Here is a 21,302-nt window from a genome sequence, read left to right on the forward strand (position 1 = left end):
TTCCAGTTTGGCTTCTGATAACAGATTTGGGCAAGTCTATATAAAAGATGAAATTCAATAAAAAAGTAAATGATTAAAATTAATGCTTTCATTAGGATTTTTAAATTTATGTGGAATGACTACATATATGCTGCTTAAAGAACTTGCCATTGGAAATCTGTGTCCCTCTTCCTCTGCAGAAAAATTTCTTTTAACGTCCATGAACTGTAGAGAATGAAGATGTTGATTTTTGTATACGTCTGACGTTATACGAACCATTTAATCTCTCTCTCTCTCTCTCTCTCTCTCTCTCTCTCTCTCTCTCTCTCTCTCCCCCTCCCCCTCAAGACAGAAGAGCGAAAATAATCAAAATTAAACATAACGATCAAACCAACAGGGATGGAAGAGAAGGGTAACACGAGTAAAAATATTGCAGTAGAAACTCTCCATTTTTTTTTTAATTATCATTCTAATTTACTTTTATATTTTTTAATCATAATTCTGATTTATTTTTTAATTATTATTCTGATTTACCCTTCTCTTCCCTCCCTGTTGGTTTGATCGTTATGTTTAATTTTGACTATTTTCGCTCTTCTGTCTTGCCATGCTACTGGCATTATTTTTTATCATTCTAATTAACTTTTATATTTCAAGCATCTTGTAGAGGAATATGCTTTATACCGCTTCTGATGTTTGCTTTACCTTTTTATTATCAAAGATTCAGTTTTCCACTATTTCAAACATTATTCAGATTTATGTATAAGTATATATATATATACAGTATATTATAAAATTCTTCTGCCACCTATTGTTGCAGTTTAGTGTGGACATATTTAATCTATGCTTAACTATATTAAATTGTTATAGGGTTAAAAATTAAAAAAAAAATATATATATATATATATATATATATTTAATTTACGCTAAGTGTTAGAATACTAGTGCTATGTTTTAATGTATTTTATTTGTTGATGAAACGAGTTAGTTTATTATTTCTTCTGAATCTGCCCGGTATGTTTGTTTTTATCTTCTAGTTATAGCACAGGGTAAGGAAATTTGCCTAATCTATTCACATTTTTTTTTGATTTGGTAGTTGTTGGCGCATCGGCTTCTGTGGCCATATTGCACCTCCCAAGGTTTTTGCAGTACTTTGATCCAAGCCCGAGGCGGGAATCGAGCCCGCGACCTTTGGGTTGCCGGGCAGGTACTTTACCCACTCGGCTAGCCCGGTCGGCTCTATTCACATGTATTGGTGAAACAGCTAATTTTTTTTTATTATTGTTGTTATTTGTTATTATTACTACTGCTGGGAAATAACTTGCTACCTGCGTAGCAAGTTGTTTCCCAGCCATTAAAATTCTTACACTTCAGTACTAAAAATTATATGTATCATTAAAATTAAATGTTAAAAAATAAAAATAATTATATGTATCATTAAATATTATTATTAATACATCTATATAAATGCTACCTCCGTAGCAAGTTGTTTCCCAGGGTTTTTCGCTTAGCACGTATCCTTTCGATAACTGCTCAGTGAAATCTTTTTATTATTTATTTATTTTATTATTATTATTATTATTATTTTTTTTTTTTTTTGATATCTGCTCAGTTAATCATTTCAATACATAATTCCATTCGTTGAAGTTATAATTTTGTATTGAGAGTTCTACCATCATCCCCCATCCCCATGGCTCGTTTGTCTGCGTAACAGGTTGAGGTTTTCTAATAATGCTAATTAAACATCCGTTATGGATTTTGGCTTACAGGTAAAACCTTTCTTTTTAGGAAGACTTAACTTATTAGTTACATAGTACAAGGAAGGCATTGGCTTTTGCTGTGGTTGGCAATCTATGACTCCAGGGTCAGAAGGGAACCCGCCAGCATGATTCAGTTGACCCGTAGCAGAACATTTTAATTCGTTTAAAAAAATTAAAAATCCGCGACGCAACTTCAATTCGAACACCTTGAAAGCATGGTTTGATATGTCGATACGCAGGCGTGTAAACACCCGAAATTTCAATCGCCATTCTATCTGCATTTAGTTCTTCTAAGCGCGAACAAATATTTTCTCAAATGAAATGTTAAATCCATTACGAAGCAGGTTAATAAAAGAAAATTCGGAGTCGTGTGTTAAAAGTAACAAAATATCAACCAGATTTAGTAAACCTTTAAAGAAATTCAGCATCAAGGAAGCCATTAAAACTTTTACACTTCAATACTAAAAATTATATTTAAAAATGTATCATTAAATATTATTATTAATACTTGTATATAAATAAATATATTTAGAATTGGTTTAGGTCTAAGTGGATGTCATGCACTAATGAGACTCGTGGCAGAGATTAAAAATGCATTGGAAGCATATAAATTATCAGGCAACACAGAATGTTATTGTAGATATAATCTAGTCTGTAATAAAGTGACAAAGGAGGTTAGGCAACGGAAGGCAGATTGTGAGAAATCTTTGTCAAAGGATGCAAGGAAAAACAACAGACTTCTTTACTTATGTAAACTAGAAGGAAGGGGATGAATGAGATTGGTCGATTTGATATCGATGGTTCAACTGTTGATGATCCTGCTAAGGTAGCTGAAAAACTGAATGAGCATTTTTCATGTACATTCACACGCTATGGTAGTGGCGTACAGGAGAATTAATTAAAAAATAATAATAAAAATACGTTCCCTGTTAAGAGTTTACAAACTCTGTCAGGGAGCTAAACGATTTTGTAATAACTCAGTAAAGAGCAAGAGAAATTGTTTAAGTTAAACATATAAGAAAATGCACCTGGGGGTGGATGGGATCTATAAAATTATATTCAGGAAGGCAGCAAAACTGTAGCCATAATTATGACAACATCCTTGGATTTAGGGCAGATCCGCGCTGAGTGGAGAAGTCCAAATGCACATCCCCAATGTTAGTTTAACTTATGTTCAGGGAAAATAATGGAGTCACTGGAGAAGTAATGCAGGATCATCTAGACAAGACTGCAATTATAGTTCAGACACAGCATGGGTTTGTTAAGGGAAATCTTGTCTGACCAATTTGGTTGGATACTATGATGTGTTCACACAGGAACTGAAATGCAAAAAAAAAAAAAAAAAATTTTTTTGTTATTATGTTTCAGGAAAGATTTTGATACTGTTACACGTAACAGACTGCTGTACAAATTGGAGCAGCGTGGCATTAAGGGCAAGTTGCTGCTATGGATAAAGGGATGGATGGTTGAATGGAGAAAAACTGTGGTATTCAATGGACAACTGCTCTTTGTGGACTAATGTTATTAGTGGAGTCTCCCAGGGTTCGGCGTTGGGCACATTGTTATTTTCTATATTTATCAATGAAGTCTGCATGATAGGTGATACAAAGGTTGGCAGGGTTGTTAATGACAGTATGCTACTGTAACAGGACTAGAAAAGTTAGGCAGATCGGCTGAGAAGTGAAAACTAAAGTTTAACATTGACAAATGCAAAGTACTGTATATGGGTAGCATTAACTCCAAAGTAACGTACCAACTGTGTGCTACTACACTGAGGGTAGTGGAGAATGAAAAAGACTTGCGGGTAATTGTGCAGTCAGATATGAAATTCTCTGAGCTGTGCAGACAGACTGCCAAAACAGCTCATGAAGTTTTGTCAGTGATATACAGAAATATTGCTAGCAGGGATAAGGAGATGATTATCCCTTTGTAGAAGGCAATGGTCAGGCCACACCTTGAATACTGCATACAAGTCTAGAGGATTCATTTTAGGAAGGATGTAGATCTGCTGGAACGAGTACAGAGAAGGGCAACGAGGTTGGCCAGGGGAACAAAGGGTTCTCTTACCAAGAAATGCTTGCGTTCTGCAAATTGCAGCGTCTGGAGACTAGGCACTTTCGAGGTGATCTGATGAGGTGTTCGAGGCTTTGAATTGTTTGAGCAAGCTCAGTGCTGATGGGATTATTCCTCTTGCTCAGTTTACGCACTTGAGGGGGCATAAAATTCAAATTGACGAAAGACGGTTGCCGAATAGATTGTGCGGAAATTTGCCTTTAGCCAGCGAGTGGTTGATTGCTGGATCAAACTTCCATCTGTCGTTGTGGAAGTTGATAGAACTTCCATTCAAGGAAGAACTAGACAAACTTTTGAAGGGAATGGAAAGGTTTTTTTTTTTTTTTTTTGCTGATACTGTATAAGCCTGCTTTCTTGTATCATATGCCGCTACTATGCTCAAGAGTTGAATGTTTTATTTATTTATTTATTTATTACAGGAAATATTCATGTGTTGTTGTTGTGGACCCCAGGGTTTCTCCCCATTAGTCACTATTGTACTTCTTGTGTTGAAGCTTACGCCAAAACCTGTCATTTGTATGTAGTGTGTTGGGTGTGTAAATGTTATGATGTGTTCTGTTATGTTTTCGGCCGGTACCTGGCTCTTAGCAGATGGGACGCGGCAACCTCTGGCCACGTCCCCCTCTCCGCCACGTGGAGGCGGCCAGCTTCTACTATCATCATGCTGATCCATACCAGGGTAAAACCCCAGCATAGATCAAATTTAGTGAATGTAAGGAAAATTGGATACAGTGGGAATAGTATGGGATGGTAGGGGAAGGAAGGCAGATGGATCCGCCAACGAAACGGAAGTTATAGAACATAGATTAAAGACATAGGAGGGGTGGAAAATTACACATCTTTCAGGAGAATTTTTCCTTGAGAAATCCCATCCCGACATAGAAATAGTAACATTCGAAGATCTTCAGCAAGCCGCATGGGAAAAATCATCCTACAACCACTTGCAATCAGAATCAGCAAGTTAAAGTTATCTCCATGGTCCTATCCTCTTGAGGGAATGAAAAAGAGGGTTGATGTACCACATCAGACCAAAATTAGCAAGGTAATTTCCTGGTCCATCCTTTTGAAGAAATACAGAAGGAAGTTGGTCTTCAACAAACCAGCAATGATACGGAGTAGAGTTTGGTAATTTTGAAACGTCAAGAAATAAGTTTACCTGACGATACGACATAAAAGAGATCTATGGCAAGTAAATTTACATCTAGCCATCAATCATTTTTATGTGACAGAATCCAACATGTCAATCACTAGTCAATCAGTCGTACGAGACGATCTAAGTTCCATTTTTTTTTTGGAATCCACAAGAATGTGATCAACATCTTCCTCGAGCCCACAAATACATAATGGAGTGGGAGACAATCCTAGTTTATAGAGTTTACTATTCAAACTCCCATGTCCAGTCAGTAAATAAGATCCATACAGACCAGGGGAAAAACAAAGGAAATCCCTTTTCTTGAATTCCATAACAGTAGGAATGAATTTACTTGTTACCTTACCAAGCACAGAAGTGCTTGGGGTTACAAGCCATTTGCTAACATGGCAAGATGACTGGAACACTTCTACATTATATAGTTTTCATTACCGATCGACTGTTATGACCCATCAAAAAAATTTGAAAAAGCAAGATGTGACCCGCCGTAGAAAAAGGTTGCCGACCACTGCTGTTTACCTTATGGTCTTTGACTCCTTAGTGTAACAGGGTTACATTTGTGTCACTGTTTCTCAACCCCTGAGGGGTTAAGCTGACCTAATTTTATTCTTTAAAACAAACCCCGTTCAGAGTTGAAACTCAAAAGGTTAAAATGTTTAATACGAAACGTGAAATGTTGATCCAGTTTATACAGAAAAACAACATTGCAAAATTATATATAATGGTTTAGACTCTCAATTTGACTAATTAATAAATAATTTCTGTAACTGTTACAGAAATTTCTGGATGTTCACATAACGATCTCAAAATCATCAGTTTGCTTTATAATAAATTGCTAAAGTATGGATCGGGTTTGTTTGAAAAAGCAGAAAATTAAAAACTTGCAACATTTTTCAAGGAAGCTGAATGCCTAATAAAAATGTCTTCCTGTTTTAATCATTTTAATTTTTTCTTGTTTCATTTTATTTGGCTACCATCTGAAAATACTGCTATATAATACTGGACTTGGCTATTTATATTTTGGATACAGTTTAGTGAAAAATGAAATTCCACATCAGAGCAGTTGCTTTTAAATGTTTATAAATACGAGGGAAATATTTAAGATGCAATTATTTTACAAGGAATTTGGACCACATAACATCCAAAAATTTGTTAATAATTATAGATTTAGATAATTTAATATTGCATTATCACGGAGTGAATAAACCACGTGCTCAAAACAAACCTGATATGCTCGAAAACAACAGTTCCTCTTATAAACAGTGCAATACTTGTGTAATAAGATGGCCTACACTGCCAAGAATGAACCTTCCAAATATCGATGAATTCTTTTGAAAATAGTGCATAAAACTTTTACTAGTATCTACACAACTTAAACCAACAAGCTAGATGCATTTCTTCAGGGAGTGTTTTATAAATTTTGTTTATATAAGGAAGTATGTTTTGGTATACTGATTCCTTAAGCAGTAGAAATTTAGTTTGCCTTGAAAATAATCTAAAGCCACATGAACTTGCTAACTGCATTTTGTCATTAGATATTGTCTTCTAAATTTAGTGAACGGCCATGATGCTACGTTATTTTTTCCAGAATATCCATACATCCTTCAAGAACTGGAAATGGAGCTGGAAGAAAGAGATGGCGAATTAGAAGTGAATTGTGAAGTCGCTGGTGAGGAAGTAGACGAGGATCTTGAAAAGGAACATGAAGAGAGGTTCGAAATAGATATAGCAGAATATATAGAAGTGATAAGTGATCAAGGGACAAAGACTTCGAAATATTCACAGTCAAGTCATTTGATAATATCCTGCATGATGACGGATGAAGATTTTTCTGATGCTTGGAATGGTGGTGAAATGGCAATAACTGATGACCAGGTAAACATTTCAGAAACAGCACAATCAACTTTTCGGTCGTCTGTACAACTAATGGAAGACATTATAACGGATCATGAACAGGCGGATGAATTACAAAATCAGTCTGACCCCTTTGAAAATATTAAAAATGAAACTTCTGAAGAAGACGAAGAAAGCAATTCCCAAACTTCAGAATCATCCGAAGAATTCGAGGAAAGTAGGACGAAAGTCTCTTTGGAATCAACAGAAGATGAGGACGAACGAACTGAAGTAAGTGATTCTGGAGATGCTCAACAGCCATATGAACTTTTGGAAGAAGAAGAAGAAATTGAATCTTCAGGAAGTAGCATTAAAACTAATTACGAGTCATCTGAGAGTGTAAATCAGGACGAATCTGAAGGAAACATCTCTGAATATATTACAGATGGAGAGGAGCAATCTCGTGGAAACAGCAGCTCCGAAATAATTTCAGAATCAAATGAAAGTATCGAAGAGATGGAATCTGAAGCAAAAATTAAGATTAATAGCAGAGAAAGTCGAAGACAGTCAGCAGAGAAAAATAATGAAGCGTATAAGAAAAATAGAACGTCAAAACCTCTATACTCACCAGAAATGTCTCAAAAGGATAAAAATAGCAATAGGCGGGGTTCAATAACCCATCAAAAAACAGAAGACAGTGAGGAAGAGGATGTTTTTAAAGAGTCCAAGGCATATGAAGAAGTAACAAAAGAGGACAAGGCAAGGCAAAATATAGCCAAGGTTACAAATTTTGAAGAAAAAGCCTGGAAAAGAGATTCTACAATTAAACAGAGATCGTCGGCGGCTTCAAAAGAAAAACATCACGCGAGGAAGGCGTCGCAAATTGGGCAGACAGACGAAGACATACACAAAGCACGTAAAAGTTCAGTAACCATGCCTCAAAAAACAGAACTAAAATTAGAAGACAGAGAAGATGAATCTCAACTGAAACGAAATTCAAGAACTTCAAGGAAATCGAAAGAAAATGACGGAATACTCCAGAATAGGGACATTTCAAAAGCATATAAGAAGAGAGTAAGTATAAAATTAGATCCGTATGAAAAACCTGAGGAAAAAAGAATTTCAAGAGGCTCATATTCCTCAGAAAGAGCATCTAAAGTTTTGCATCCGTCAGAAGGAAATGAAATACCAGACATTTCGCATCTGTCAGAAGATGAAGAAATCGAATTAAGAAGAATTGTTTCAGAAGTTGTCCACCCTCCAGATGATGAGGAAATTGGATCTAGAAGAACTTCCAAAACTTTAAAGTCACCAGAAAATGGAGAAATTCATGGGAAAGCACCGGAAATTTTTCTTTTATCAGATGAGGAAAGTCAAGGGATAATATCAGAAATTCCATCTTCTGATGAAGAGACATCAAGAAGACCTTCAGAACCCCTGCAACCATCGCATGATCATGAAACTGGATCAGCAAGATCTTCAAAGATTTTGTATTCATCAGAAAATGAAATTTATTATCTGCCAGAAGATGGAAAAACTAAACGGAGATCGTCTAAAGTTTTGAGGCCTTCAGAAGGTGAAGAAATTAGATCACGAAGATCATCAAAAGTTTTGAGGCCTTCAGTAGATGGAAAAATTAAATGTAGAAGATTTTCTAAAGTTTCAACGCCATCGGAGGATAAAGATGAAACAAGATCTTTAAGGGCTTCGAAGCCGTCTTATGACGATGAAATTCGTAAAGAAAGGATAATAGAAATTGCTTATCCAGAAGATTGGGAAATCAAATCTAGAAGGTCATCAAGAAAGCAACTGGACAGTGAAATTGAATCAACAAGACCCTCAAAAATTTTGCATCCATCAGAATATGAAGTTCCTAAAGAAAGAATAATAGAAATTTCTTATCCATCAGAAATTGGAAAAATTAAATCAAGAAGATCTTCAGGACTTTCGAAGCGATCAGATGAAGAAATTAGATCAATAATAGCTTCAGAAATTTCGTATCCATTAGAAAATGAAGATTTTCATCGGGAAAGGATAATAGATATTTCGTATCCATCAGAAGATGAGGATATTAGATCAAGACCTTCAAAAGATATGAAGCTGTTGGAGGGTGATGAAATTGGATCAACACCTTTAGAGATTTTGTATATGTCAAAAAATGAGGACATTCTTAAAGAAACTTCTGAAGTTTTAATTTCATCAGATGAGGGAAGTCAAAAGACAATAGAAATTACTGCATTAAAAGATGGGGAAATTAAATTAAGAAAACCTTCAAAAATTTTGCAGCCGTCCATTTATGAGGAAAGTACACCAAAAAGAACTTCAAAAAGTTTGTACCCATTGGAACATGAATGTGTGCAAAGGAGAACATCAGACAAAAAAATTAACAAGTTAGAAGATGTAGCAGCTCAAGGAAGCACATCTGAAGTTTTCCATCTATCAGAAGTGCAGCCAATTCAGTCAAAAAGAACTTCAAAAAGTTTACATCCACTTAAAGATATAGCTAGCCAAAAGAGATTATCAGAAATTTCCCATTATTTAGAGGAAGACGCAATTCGCCCAAGAGCATCTAGAACGTTGCATTCATCAGAACATACAGAGATTCATCCTAGGAGAGCATCGATACTTTCATACCCATCAAATGAGATGATGAAATCAAGGGATATTTCAAAGTGTCGACACAGAAAGAGTGAAGAACAAGCAAAGAGACTATCAGACATTCAGCATTGCATTGCAAAAAGCCAAGAATCCGGATGGAGAAAACTGTTGCAGTTAAATCGCCTAATGTTTCATGGTATGTTTCTTGTGTAATCATGAAAAGGTGTTTTTTTTTTTTGTTTTTTTTTTTGTTTTTTTTTAACATGCGGAACATCCGATTCTATTCGAAACTGAACTAATTTGCCCTTTTTTTTTTCACTTAAACTCTTTGAAGGTAACTTGTGCAAGTACAATTCAAGCTAAGTATATGTTAACAAAATTGGCACCGTCCATATCGATAAACACAATAATTAGTAATTGCTCTTTATCTTTTGTGTTCATCAATAAATGTTTTATTTATATATGGCACTATTATTATATATTTCATCCTCTCACGTAGCACAGTTGATAGAATTGCTGTATATACCGTATAAAATAAAGAACCCTTTTCATGTGGAAAAGAAGCGAGTTCGTTGGTGGGAATAGAATGGTTTCCCCCAAATTTTTCATCCGGGAAACATTCAAATCGATCACAGAACACGCAGTTTGTTCTGTGATCGATTTGAATATGGCTTAAGTCACTGATGCCTAAAACACTACACTACTAAAACAAACAAATACAAATTTTATAAAATGATAGAGTTAATGAATGTATAAACATGTTATATAATGGGAATTCAGCATTGGTTTCTGAATTTCTAAAGATAGCTTGTGCATTTAAAATTTAATATTTAAGCATTAGCCATATTTAATATGGATCCTTCTGGCAGGTGCCAGTCATTCTTCAATCAATGATTTGCTTATTTCTGACTTTGGCAACTTTCCATCATTATCCTTGTTGCTGCAAATATACTGTTAAAAGTATTCAAAAATTTCCCAATGATAAATAAAATCTATGTTGTAGGCTCAACAGAAATCTGTTCACGAGTATTTGCCTCATCTTTCAGCATGATATAAACACAATCATTCTTAGCTTTGACATGCATTGTAGTTACATTTTCAAAAAAAAAAAAAATAAATTAAATCACAAGAACCAAAATATACAGATATGCTACTTTAATTTCACAAAACTGTTTATATTTCAGAAGTTTAAGTATTAGCTGTGACCACGCACTAATAAAAAAAAAAAACACTGAAGAATGTTTGTTGCCCTTTTCTAACAATACCAGTATGAGCAAAAACACATTTGAATAAAATTTTAAAATTTGGTCACAGAATTTATTTGTACTATATACAGCTTGTTGAAGGCACCATGTGTAAACACATACCACGATGAAGCTTATATTTCATATAATTTTTCTCAATGTCTGTGCTAATACCATAGTTAGACACCAAATAATGTATTGAATTGATAATTGACGTAAGAAATGTTAATTATAAATAAGTATATTTATATGTTGATGAGTAATGTAGATTTGCCTTTCTGTACATTAACTATAATTAAATTGTATATTTTAGACTACCAACATCCTTCCATAATCCCAGTTCCGGAACCGGACTATAGTGATTCGGATAAAGGGGAAGATGAACTGGAAGTGGTTAGACGACGAGATGAGCTGCTGATAGATGACAAAGAGCGAGTGAGGATATACAGGCAAGAAGATATTTTGAGAACAGAGCTATCACCAGAAGACTATATTCGATCTAGGAAGGGACGGTCTCAACGTCAAAATGGTTCTAGTACCAGCGGGGTACATTTTACTGATGATGGCTTAATTTTACCAAAGAAACCTCCAAATCCATGTCTAGAATCAGAGGAGCGGCAACTGTTACATAAAGAACTGCTCTTTAATCAAAGAATGTAAGTAATTTATTTATTGAATGCATATACACTAACCTATCAAAAAGTATTCGGGCATCTCTTCCCAATAGGATAAACTGTGCAAACAAGATATATGTGAAGCAGAACAGGTTTATAAATGAGCAGCCAATAGTGGTGAATATCATAAGCAGAATGAACTACAAGACGCTTCAACATCGATTACCATATCAATGATTCCTCATTTTGTGCAAAAGCCACACATTTGAATCTCAAAAAGTCAACTGTAATCCTGTAGTGAAAAGGATGAATAACAAAGGCATTATTCATCTTTTTCACTGTGCAAAGGGAGTGAACCAAAGAAAAAAAAAAACTCTGTAAGACAGGAATTCCCAATCACAGAAGAAAGCAAACCAAGTTGATGTCCTTGGAAAATTACATTGGAATTACAAATGTCCACAGGAGTGTCTGTAATTGTGTTCATTCGCAGTCTGTAGAGAGCTGCATGGAATTTTGTGGCAGGTCTGCTCACAAGGTCCAAATCACATCAACAAACGTCAGACGTCACTTTCAGTAGTCCTAAGCTCATCGTTTATGGACCACAGATAGTAGTGGAACAGCATTTATGGAGCTATGAATCACACCAGTCAAGTGCTGGTGGGAAAATGCCAGGGGGAATGTAATTTACTGCCTCTGAACTGCATTGTGGATACTGAAATCATGGAATGGTGCCGTTTTTTTGTGGTTCAGATGTGGACCATTGGTTATGGTGCACTGACATCGCAAATTTTATATCTTGGACAATTCCACAGTGCCCACAATAGTTCTGTGGAAATAGGCACCATCCCTATTCAAGCAAGATAATGCTCCATCCTATATAGCGAACAGTGTAAAAACCTGGCTTGAAGTATCTGAGGAGAACACCTTTGAGATGAATTGGAATGATGGAGGAGGCCACTGCCGATATGCCCCTGTTGTACATCTTTCATCTGTTAAACAGGGGCATATTGGCAAAGGCAACTGCCTGAAGCAGGAATGGACACAAAACTCGTACTGCCTACTATACGGAACTGATCACAAGAGTCCCACAATGAATTGATTCAATGCTGCCTTTGGGCCACTTTCTTAGGGTACGTACACTTACAAAGCAGGTTGACCAGCACCTATTGTTGGCCTCTGAATAAGTGTTAACCTTCTTGGCCATGGATACACAGAAAGGTTAACAGATCTGTTGTCAACAGTGAAAAAATATCCATCCTACGTGGAAATAAAAAATCCAAGTAAGATATTCTTTTTGTTTGTAATTGGCACAAAATACAGCAGGTGTGGTTGTATTTTGTGCCGATTAGTGATCAAAATCAAAACAATTTCCTTTGCATACTATTATTTATTTATGGAAAGCACACTTTGCAGTTAAAAAAAATCAGTGTACATTCAATAGTTATAAATATTAATAAAACAAGTATTCCTATTTATATCATTAGCGTTTCAAAATTCAGTATTAATCAACAGATTTTATTTTGAGGCCTAAAGGATTTATTTTTTACTTTATTGTAAATATGAGTTTGTGACAAATTATTTTTCAGATTTGTAATCAGTTCACTTTTAATGAAATCTGTTTTGCATCTGTTCCTTTTCATCACTCCCCTTTAAATTCACTACCGAAATTAGCATTAGTAATGGCAAATGATGCAAGAAAGCAAGCTTAAACAGCATCAGCCAAAAACAAAAGAGACACCCTTCCCATTTCACCTATTCATTCTCTCCATATGTCTAGTTCTTCCTTGAATTTATTTAAGGAAAGACTAGAACTATCAACTTCCACAACAACAGATATAAGTTTGTTCCAGCAATCAACCATCTGCTGGCTAAAGGCAAACACCCACATATCTATTCTGCAACCGACATTCCTCAACTTGAATATGTTCTTCATGTGTGTAGTCTGAGAAAGAATCCCATCAGCATTGCACATCCTAATGGGATCAGACCACATCACAGGTGCCTAGTCTCCATATACTGCAGTTTGCAGAACTAAAGCCTTTCTTGGTAAGAGCACTCCTTTGTTCCCCTCACCAATATCATTGCCCTTCTCTGCAATTGTTCCAGCAGCTCTATATCCTTCATAAAATAAGACTTCCAGACCTATATATGCAGTACTCAAGATGTGGCCTATTACCTTGTAAAATGGTATAATCATGTCCTTATCCCTGCTAGCCAAATTCCTGTATATCATTGTAAAACCCCATGAGCTTTGCCTGGCAGCCTGTTTACATTGCTCAGAAAACTTTATATCTGACTGCACAATTACCCCCAGGTATCTTTAATTTTCCACTAATCTGAGTGAAGTACCATTCTGTTGGTATATTTTTCTGCGGTTACTGCTACCCATGTGTGGTACTTTGCATTTGTCAATGTTCAACTTCAATTACCAGTTCTCAGCCCATCTGCCTAACTTTTCTAGATCCTGTTGCAGTAACATCGCGGGTGTTCCTAGGGTCTGTGACACCTGGGTCAATCGCAGTTTGGCACACCCCCTTTAAAATTTTCTTCATATGTGTATGTAAGTTTCAGGCACCCCTTGAACATTGCTGCCCAGGTGCAGTGCACCCCTTGCACCTTTGGGACAGCCCGCCCCTGAGTAGCATATAGTCATTCCTGTCAACTATCCCATCAACCATTATATTATCCGCAAACTTGCATATTAAATCTGATATGCCTTCATCAGTTAACGTTGATAAATATAGAAAGCAACAATGGGCCCAACACCAAACCCCTGGGGGGACTCCACTAATAACATTAGCCCACAAAGAGCAGTGCCCATTGATAACGATTTTGTCTTCTCCCACTCAACCATCCCTTTATTCATAGCAGCAACTTGCTCTTAATGCTGCACTGATCCAATTTGTACAGCAGTGTTTTATGTGTAACAGTATCAAAAGCTTTCCTGAAATCCTAGTATATATCACAATTGCTTTTTGTATTCAGTACCTTAGTGATATCACAGTATCCAATCAAATTGGCAAGACAAGATTCCCCTTAACAAACCCATGCTGTGGTTGAACTATAACTGCAGTCTTGTCTAGATCAGTGGTCTCCAAAGTGGGGTGCATGAGATGATGCATGGTGTGTGTGAGATAATCTGCAATAAATCAATATTTATTAATTATGAAAACTTTAGTTTTCAAAAAGTAATTGAAAATAAAAATTATGTTTTTTTAATACTTCAATATGCGGCTTTATTTGATCACGCCATCAATCATGCACGTTCGAATACATGCATTTTGTACTTGAACTTCAATTTAATTTTGTTTTGTTTTGTATTTTTTTATATGTGATCTTTTAAAATTATGTGATTTTAGATATAATGCCTTCCATATAAATGATTTATAAATTAAAAAAATATTTTAAACTTATATATTTAATTTTTTATTCCTGGATGTGCGCTAGTCCTTTTAAGTAAAATAAGGGTGCACGACCAAAAAAGTTTGAAGACAACTGGTCTAGTTGATACTGCATTACTTCTTTAACCAGTGACTTCATTATTTTCCCTGGAACAGTAGTTAAAGTAACAGGTCTGTAACTGCTTGTGTCAATTACATCTCCAGTCAGTGGGGACCGACTGGAGATGTAATCTTAATCCAAAGGTGCTCTCATAATTATGGCTAAGAGTTTTCTTACTTCCTTTACTGCCTCCCTTAATAGAATGGATAGATCCATTGACTCCAGGTTTGTTTATTATGTTTAACTTCAACAATTTCTCTTCTGTTTTCCTCTCAGTTATTACAAAAAATTATTTAGCTGTTAATTTGATAAACTTCCGCCATCCCCTACCCTCAAGAATTTATCATGTGTTCACATAGATGCAAAATATCCATTGTTTGTCAGTAACCCAAGCAGGATCAACAGTTGAACCATCGATATCAATTAGTTAATACAAATAAAAATTTGTACTGTATTAACTAATTGAACCCCAACTATACAAATAAAAATATTATGAACTGACAATAATACAAATTTGTCATATTATCATCAGTTCATAACATTTTTGACATTTAAAGAGGACTAGTTTAAAAAAATAAATCATTTAGTTCAAAAGTCAAAAAGCTGACAAGTATAAGTTATTTGTTCAAATTCTGATCCTTCAGATGAGGAATTAATCCTTGAGGTTTTTTTTTTTTTTTTTTTTTGAATAAAAATTTACTGGTGTTCTTCCTATCAATTAGTAGGCAAAAACTTGGTGAATATCATCCTCTATTTAATGAATGAAAAGACATGAAATGCATTTTTTTTAATATACAGGCAGTTTCCACTTTTTTTTTTTTTCCAAGTTTTTTTCCAAGTATCAACAAAATTGAAAATATGAACATTAATTGCAATAAATAAATGCTAAATATTTATAAATTCCTTCCTTCAAACTCAAGGGATTTGTTGGGGCTTTTCAACAAAAAAAAAAAAGCAACTGAGATATTCGAGTCAAAAGATTCAAATTTCAAGCGCACTGGAAAAGCTGTTACAGAGTTAAAAAATGCTTATGCATGCTCTTGTTCGTTATTTGGTTTTTAGGAGCATTAGCAACTAAGGCCATATTGCTCCGGGATATGCGGTGGTCATTCCTTGACCTTTCCGCATACTCCGTATTTGGTGGTGACGGGCTCGAACCCCGGTCTAATCAAGAAGCATGTGCTACGCACTGCTGCTCCTTCCCACCTGGCTACGGAGGCGCCCCGCATGCTCTTGTGAAATTTATAAAGAAAATAGGGCTAACTTGGAAACAAACGCTCTTGAAGCATTTCTGAAGATGACACTTTGTGCTTTCAACAAACCAACAATGACTGATAAAGCGTCAAGTGTGCATTTAGTCAATGATGAAGAATAAACATGCGTTAACATTTGTATGACATAAATAATTTCTTTATTACTGTACTGGTGTGTAAAACTTATGGGACCAGTCAGGTTTTCACCTGTAGCTTCTCATACGAGTGGCCTGGATATGGGAAAAGCATACCAAAGGAACCTTATGAGGTACAGAAATGATGAAGGAAACAACACAGACACAACAGAAACAAAACGGTACAGAGGGACTTTATTCAAAAATGGCAACATATCACTGGCTGCCATGATACAGATGCATCACTGCAAAAGATGGAACAAAGGGAACAGGTGGTCCTCAGTAGGAGATATGGCCACCCCTAATGTCGATGCAGGCTTTGCACCACCTATCCATACTTAGAAGTGTTGATAAGTTCTTGCGGTATGTAACATAGTCCATTACTGTCAGCGCCATCTTCACCTAGTGAACATTTTCTGGTGGGTGTGGACGTGCCATTAGGCATCTCCCCAGAGCGTTCCATATGTGTTTGATGGGATTTAGATTGGGGGAAACGGGCAGGCCAATCCATACGAACAATGTCCTTACTTTTCAAAAGCATATCACAGCTGCAGTGCGATGGGGTGTGGTGTTATCATCCACAAACAAGAACTTGGAGCCAATGGAACCTCGGAACAGACGCACGTGGGGAAGGATTACCTTAGTATAGTAGCGTGCACCGGTTACAGTACTGCCTTCCAGTATCTGGAGTTGTGTACATTCATCTAAGATAATGCCTCCCCAGATGAGAATACCTCAACCGCCATATTGATCCCTTTCAGTGATGTTTGCAGGATGATACTGTGTGCTAACCTCTTGCTAGATTGGCTGACGGCCAGAATCGCTGCTGAGACTTAATCTACTCTCATCAGTAAAGAGTACCTTACCCCATTGAGCTGCTGCCCAATCCTTGTGTTCGCTGCACCACTGTATCTCTGATGGGCAGGTGTTAAAGGGACACAGCATACTGGCCATCAGGCAAACAGTCCACCTTTGTGGGTCGCCTGGCCACAGTAAACTGCGATGTCCTGTGCTCCTGGTTTGCAGTGGATCCCGCTGTCTGGTGTCGGTCCCTTTTGGCCTGTAGGAATGTATAGCAGTCATCATGGGGCGTTGTTTTTTGTGGACGACCACCACTTGTCCTTCAAACAGCGGTACCTGTCGTTCTGAAGGCCGACAATGCACACGAGACGATGCTATGGGCAATACTGAACTCTGCAAGCACACTCCTTGCACTTTGACTTTCCCAATTATTCAATCCCGGGTAGTCATCCAGATGTTGTCTACTGGCCATTTTGTTGTCTCTAGCACTATACGAAACCAATCGACCGTCTGTAACAATCGTGCTCACCATTCTGTAATTTTCACATAATGCTGCTTTTATCTGTTTATGTGAGCCCTCTCATCACAATTCAAATTTTTGCATGTGCACCAGCTTTCTACTGAACGGCTACAGTTATGCAAATCACCACAGGCTGTTTTGTTTGATTTTGTGTTGTAACCTTTAGAAGTAGTGTTGGGTTCTTAAGTTTTGCACACCAATGTATAAGTTGCTTGATTTTAAAGGGTATGTTTTCATTTATTTGGCTAATCATTTTAAGCAGAAACTATAGTTTTGTTGACCTTTATCTAACATTACTGTGATAAAATTTCATTGTGGAGAATGTAAACCGTTTTTAACATTGTCTATGGGAAATAAATTCACGCTTTACGAGTTTGCGATACAAGCATGCGTTAGGAATGAATTAACTCAAAGTCAGGAACTACCTGTATTAGAATCAATCGTGCAACTTTCAATTTTATTTTAAAAAAAGATTGAATTATCAATTAACAAAAATATAGACTAACTGGCATTAAGCAGTCAAAACTACTACAGAAAAGATTTACTTTGAAATGATAAAATACCATTAACAAATATATTTGTTGCCGATTTCCGTGCAGTTGTTGCGTTTTGGTCCATTTTGTCCCACATTACGTGTTTTATGTAAATCTTTGAAATTAAGCATCCACAGTTAAAACGTAATGACTGGTGCCAACAACCTTAAATTCAAATTCATTCTGGTGAGCAGGCAGATTAACACAACCAGTGCTAACATGCTCTTACTGTGTGCACACCCAATAACTTGAGTCATAAGTTGTATATAGGCACTGGCTACCCATAAGCAAGTAACCTGCTTTCAACAGTTTCACATTCCTATTTAGTTTGTTAAATCTTGCTTTACCAAACATGGTGTCTGAATACATTGGTTGGACAGTATGTGTAATTTGTTTTCCTTGAAATTTCATTTGCATTTATAAAGCATTCTATTTAATTCTTAATTGTATATTACTGTATGTTGTTTATATTATTGTGTATTACAATAGAGATTACTCTTTCATACTTAGTCTATGTGCTTATGAATCATATCAGATCTGAACAGAAACTGTTTTGAGGACAAAAATACCAAGATTACATGACATATGAACAACAAATTGAGCTAATATGGCAGCTCAGTGCATTTGATTAATGTGAGAATTCAGAAAAATCACCTAGATTTAAGCACTGATGAAACATTTCATGAAATAAAAAAAAAAAAAAAAAAAAACCTGCAATTATTTGTAAGGGAAAATTCGTAAGTCAGCTTCCACAAAAGCGAATTTGGATTCTGTCTTAGCAAAGGTACACTTCCCACCTCTGCCTGTTTATTTTTAAGCTGTAATAGGCAGATAAATTCTTTAGAAAATTTAAATTTTCTGATCACTTATTTCAAATAAAAATGAAATAAGGTGGTGGTGGTGAAATAATGGAGGTGGGAGGGCACGATGTTGGAAGGGAGATGACTAAAAAAGGTTACAAACCTCTGTTCTAATAGTAAATAATGTGCTCTTTCTTGTATTCTTCATTCACATGAAATCCTCTTTCAAGCATATCAATTTTTTTTTCATTAAAGTAATTTGTATATTACTTGTAATCTTAGGGCTTACAAAGTAATATATGATACTAACTACATCAAGTTTAAGAAAAAAATCCATGTGATAACTGCTGTCCTGTTTCTTATTCATATTGTAAGGAAATTGACAAATTCTGTTTTCCTGTGCATGATTCTTTTTATTGTTGTATTGATAGTATGGTAAGCCTGCATTATGGTATTATTTAGTTAAGAAATGGAGGAATTACCTCTGTGTCTTGTAAAACGCTTCAATGCTGATATACGTAATATATCATTTACCCATTGTTGGATAATTATACAAATAGTTTACATATATCCCACACCCTCGTAGACAAAATCAATGATCCAATGCATCACTGAATCGGAGGCTCGTGGACCCCAAAATACATCAAATCACTAACCCTAACCTTTGAGTGAGAGAATACAATAAGTCTGTATTTTAAAAACAATTTAAAAGCTTTGAAACCAAATAAATAATGAATCCATACTTTTTGACTAATTGATTTATAACATATTGAGCCTTTGCTACTCTGTTATCTATTAATTATGGTATTATAAAAGTAGGCTTGCAGTATATTAATAGTCTATAAACAAACAAAATTACACAACCCCTGTTTCTTGTGTAAAGGTATTGTAAACAGATTTTACTATGCAGGCCTGCTTAGTAGCAAAAGAACATTAATATGTAAATTGTTAATTACTGTTAAAAATGTTTTTTGTATCTAGTGGAAAGGTTGTTGTTGGTCAGAAACCAGAACTGAAGAAAGCCATTGAACGATATCAAGAAGATAAGATAAAGAAAACAACAGATTTAAAAAAGCAAACATCGTTAGAAAAAATTCTTGAAAACCAAGCAGCAAAAATTAAAATGGTAAGATCACACGAAAAGGAATGTTATTTAGTTGATACAGCAAATAGTGTTGACTTACTTCCACCCATAATCACTTCTCTCCCTTTTAATGTTCCTTCTCTGTCTATATTTCATTTTCTTTCCTCTTGCTTTTTTTCTGCACTTTTTTTTTCTCTCCCCCTTACCCTCCTCCCTCTACCCCCTTTTCTCATTTGTTTCTTCTTTCCTCTCATTTTCTTTGCACCCTATATTTCCTTCCTTTTTTACCTCCCCCTTCTCTATTTACCCCTTCTTTCTCCTATTTTGTCCCTTTCTAGCCCATGCTTCATTTTTTCCCCTCCTTACCTTTTCTAATCCCCCCCATATGTTTTCTCTTTTATTTTTTTTTTTCTCCTCCTCCTGTATTTTCTTTCTTCTTCTCCTCTCTTTTCCTTCAAAGATGACTAAAGTGAAAAAAAAAAAACTTTCATAATTTTTTCTATTCCAGCAAGAACAACAACAGCGTTCAGGGATGTACACAAATCCTCCCATTATGTACCCACCGGCACCAAAACCACGAGAGAAGTCTCGATCACCAGATGAGTTCTTCGAAGCTCATGCCAGAGTCATGTATTATCATCACAATGGTAAAACATCAGGACCGAAATCTTGATTAGTACCAAGCTCATCTTTCGACAGATTTTTTTGTAAATATATTCCAAAATATTTGTATGTGTGAGTGAGAGAGATGAATGATGTTTTGTTTTGTTTATGTAAAATACTTAAGTTACAAATTTTTCTGTTAAAAAAAAAAAAAAAAAAAAAAACTGTATATATGTATCTATTTTTATATATATATATATACACAGCACTTTCAAAATTGTTATAAGATCTCTTGTTCTGTATGTATTTTATATACAGAATTGAGATGACTATTTTATTAATTTGCAAGGATGTACAGCACATTGCTTACACTGAAAACTTCTCCCCATTTTTTTTTTATTTTTTATTAGCACAAAGTAATTTTAAAACTCTAAAATAAAAGTTTATCAGATACAAGTGTTATGCTTAGTTTTTGTACTTTTATTAACTATAATCATTTTGAATTTGCCAACACCATTGTCTTAAAACTTAAGCATTTCTTTGGTTATAGAAATCCCCACCATTAGATATATTGATACAATGTTTGTTATTTAGTTTTTAGGAGCATTAGCAACTACGGCCATATTGCTCCGGGGATATGCGGTGGTCATTCCCTGACCTTTCTCCAACCTCATATTTGGTGGTCACAGGCTCGAACCCCAGTCTAATCAAGAAGCGCGTGCTACGCACTGCTGCTCCTGGCTACGGAGGCACCATTGATACAATAAAGCTGGGATAAAACAGATTCAAAAACAATTTTTTTTTTTTTTTTTTTTTGACCATGTT

At 35.6% G+C, this 21,302-nt stretch overlaps 1 protein-coding gene across 1 annotated transcript in view; it reads left to right on the forward strand.

The window, feature by feature from the left end:
* LOC150078124 (uncharacterized) overlaps positions 1–20,613 on the forward strand; it is a 78,136-nt gene extending 57,523 nt beyond the window's left edge. The window contains exons 3-5 of the mRNA XM_090384199.1: positions 10,948–11,290; positions 19,772–19,916; positions 20,383–20,613. Coding sequence (XP_090240325.1) covers positions 10,948–11,290; positions 19,772–19,916; positions 20,383–20,547 — 653 coding nt within the window. The 3' untranslated portion in view covers positions 20,548–20,613. The remainder of the gene's footprint in view (positions 1–10,947; positions 11,291–19,771; positions 19,917–20,382) is intronic.
* Positions 20,614–21,302: the final 689 nt, after the last annotated feature.

This window comes from Mastigoproctus giganteus, chromosome 11, assembly GCF_048544385.1.
Source record: "Mastigoproctus giganteus isolate SK-2022 chromosome 11, ASM4854438v1, whole genome shotgun sequence".
NCBI classification, from domain to species: Eukaryota; Metazoa; Arthropoda; class Arachnida; order Uropygi; family Thelyphonidae; genus Mastigoproctus; species Mastigoproctus giganteus.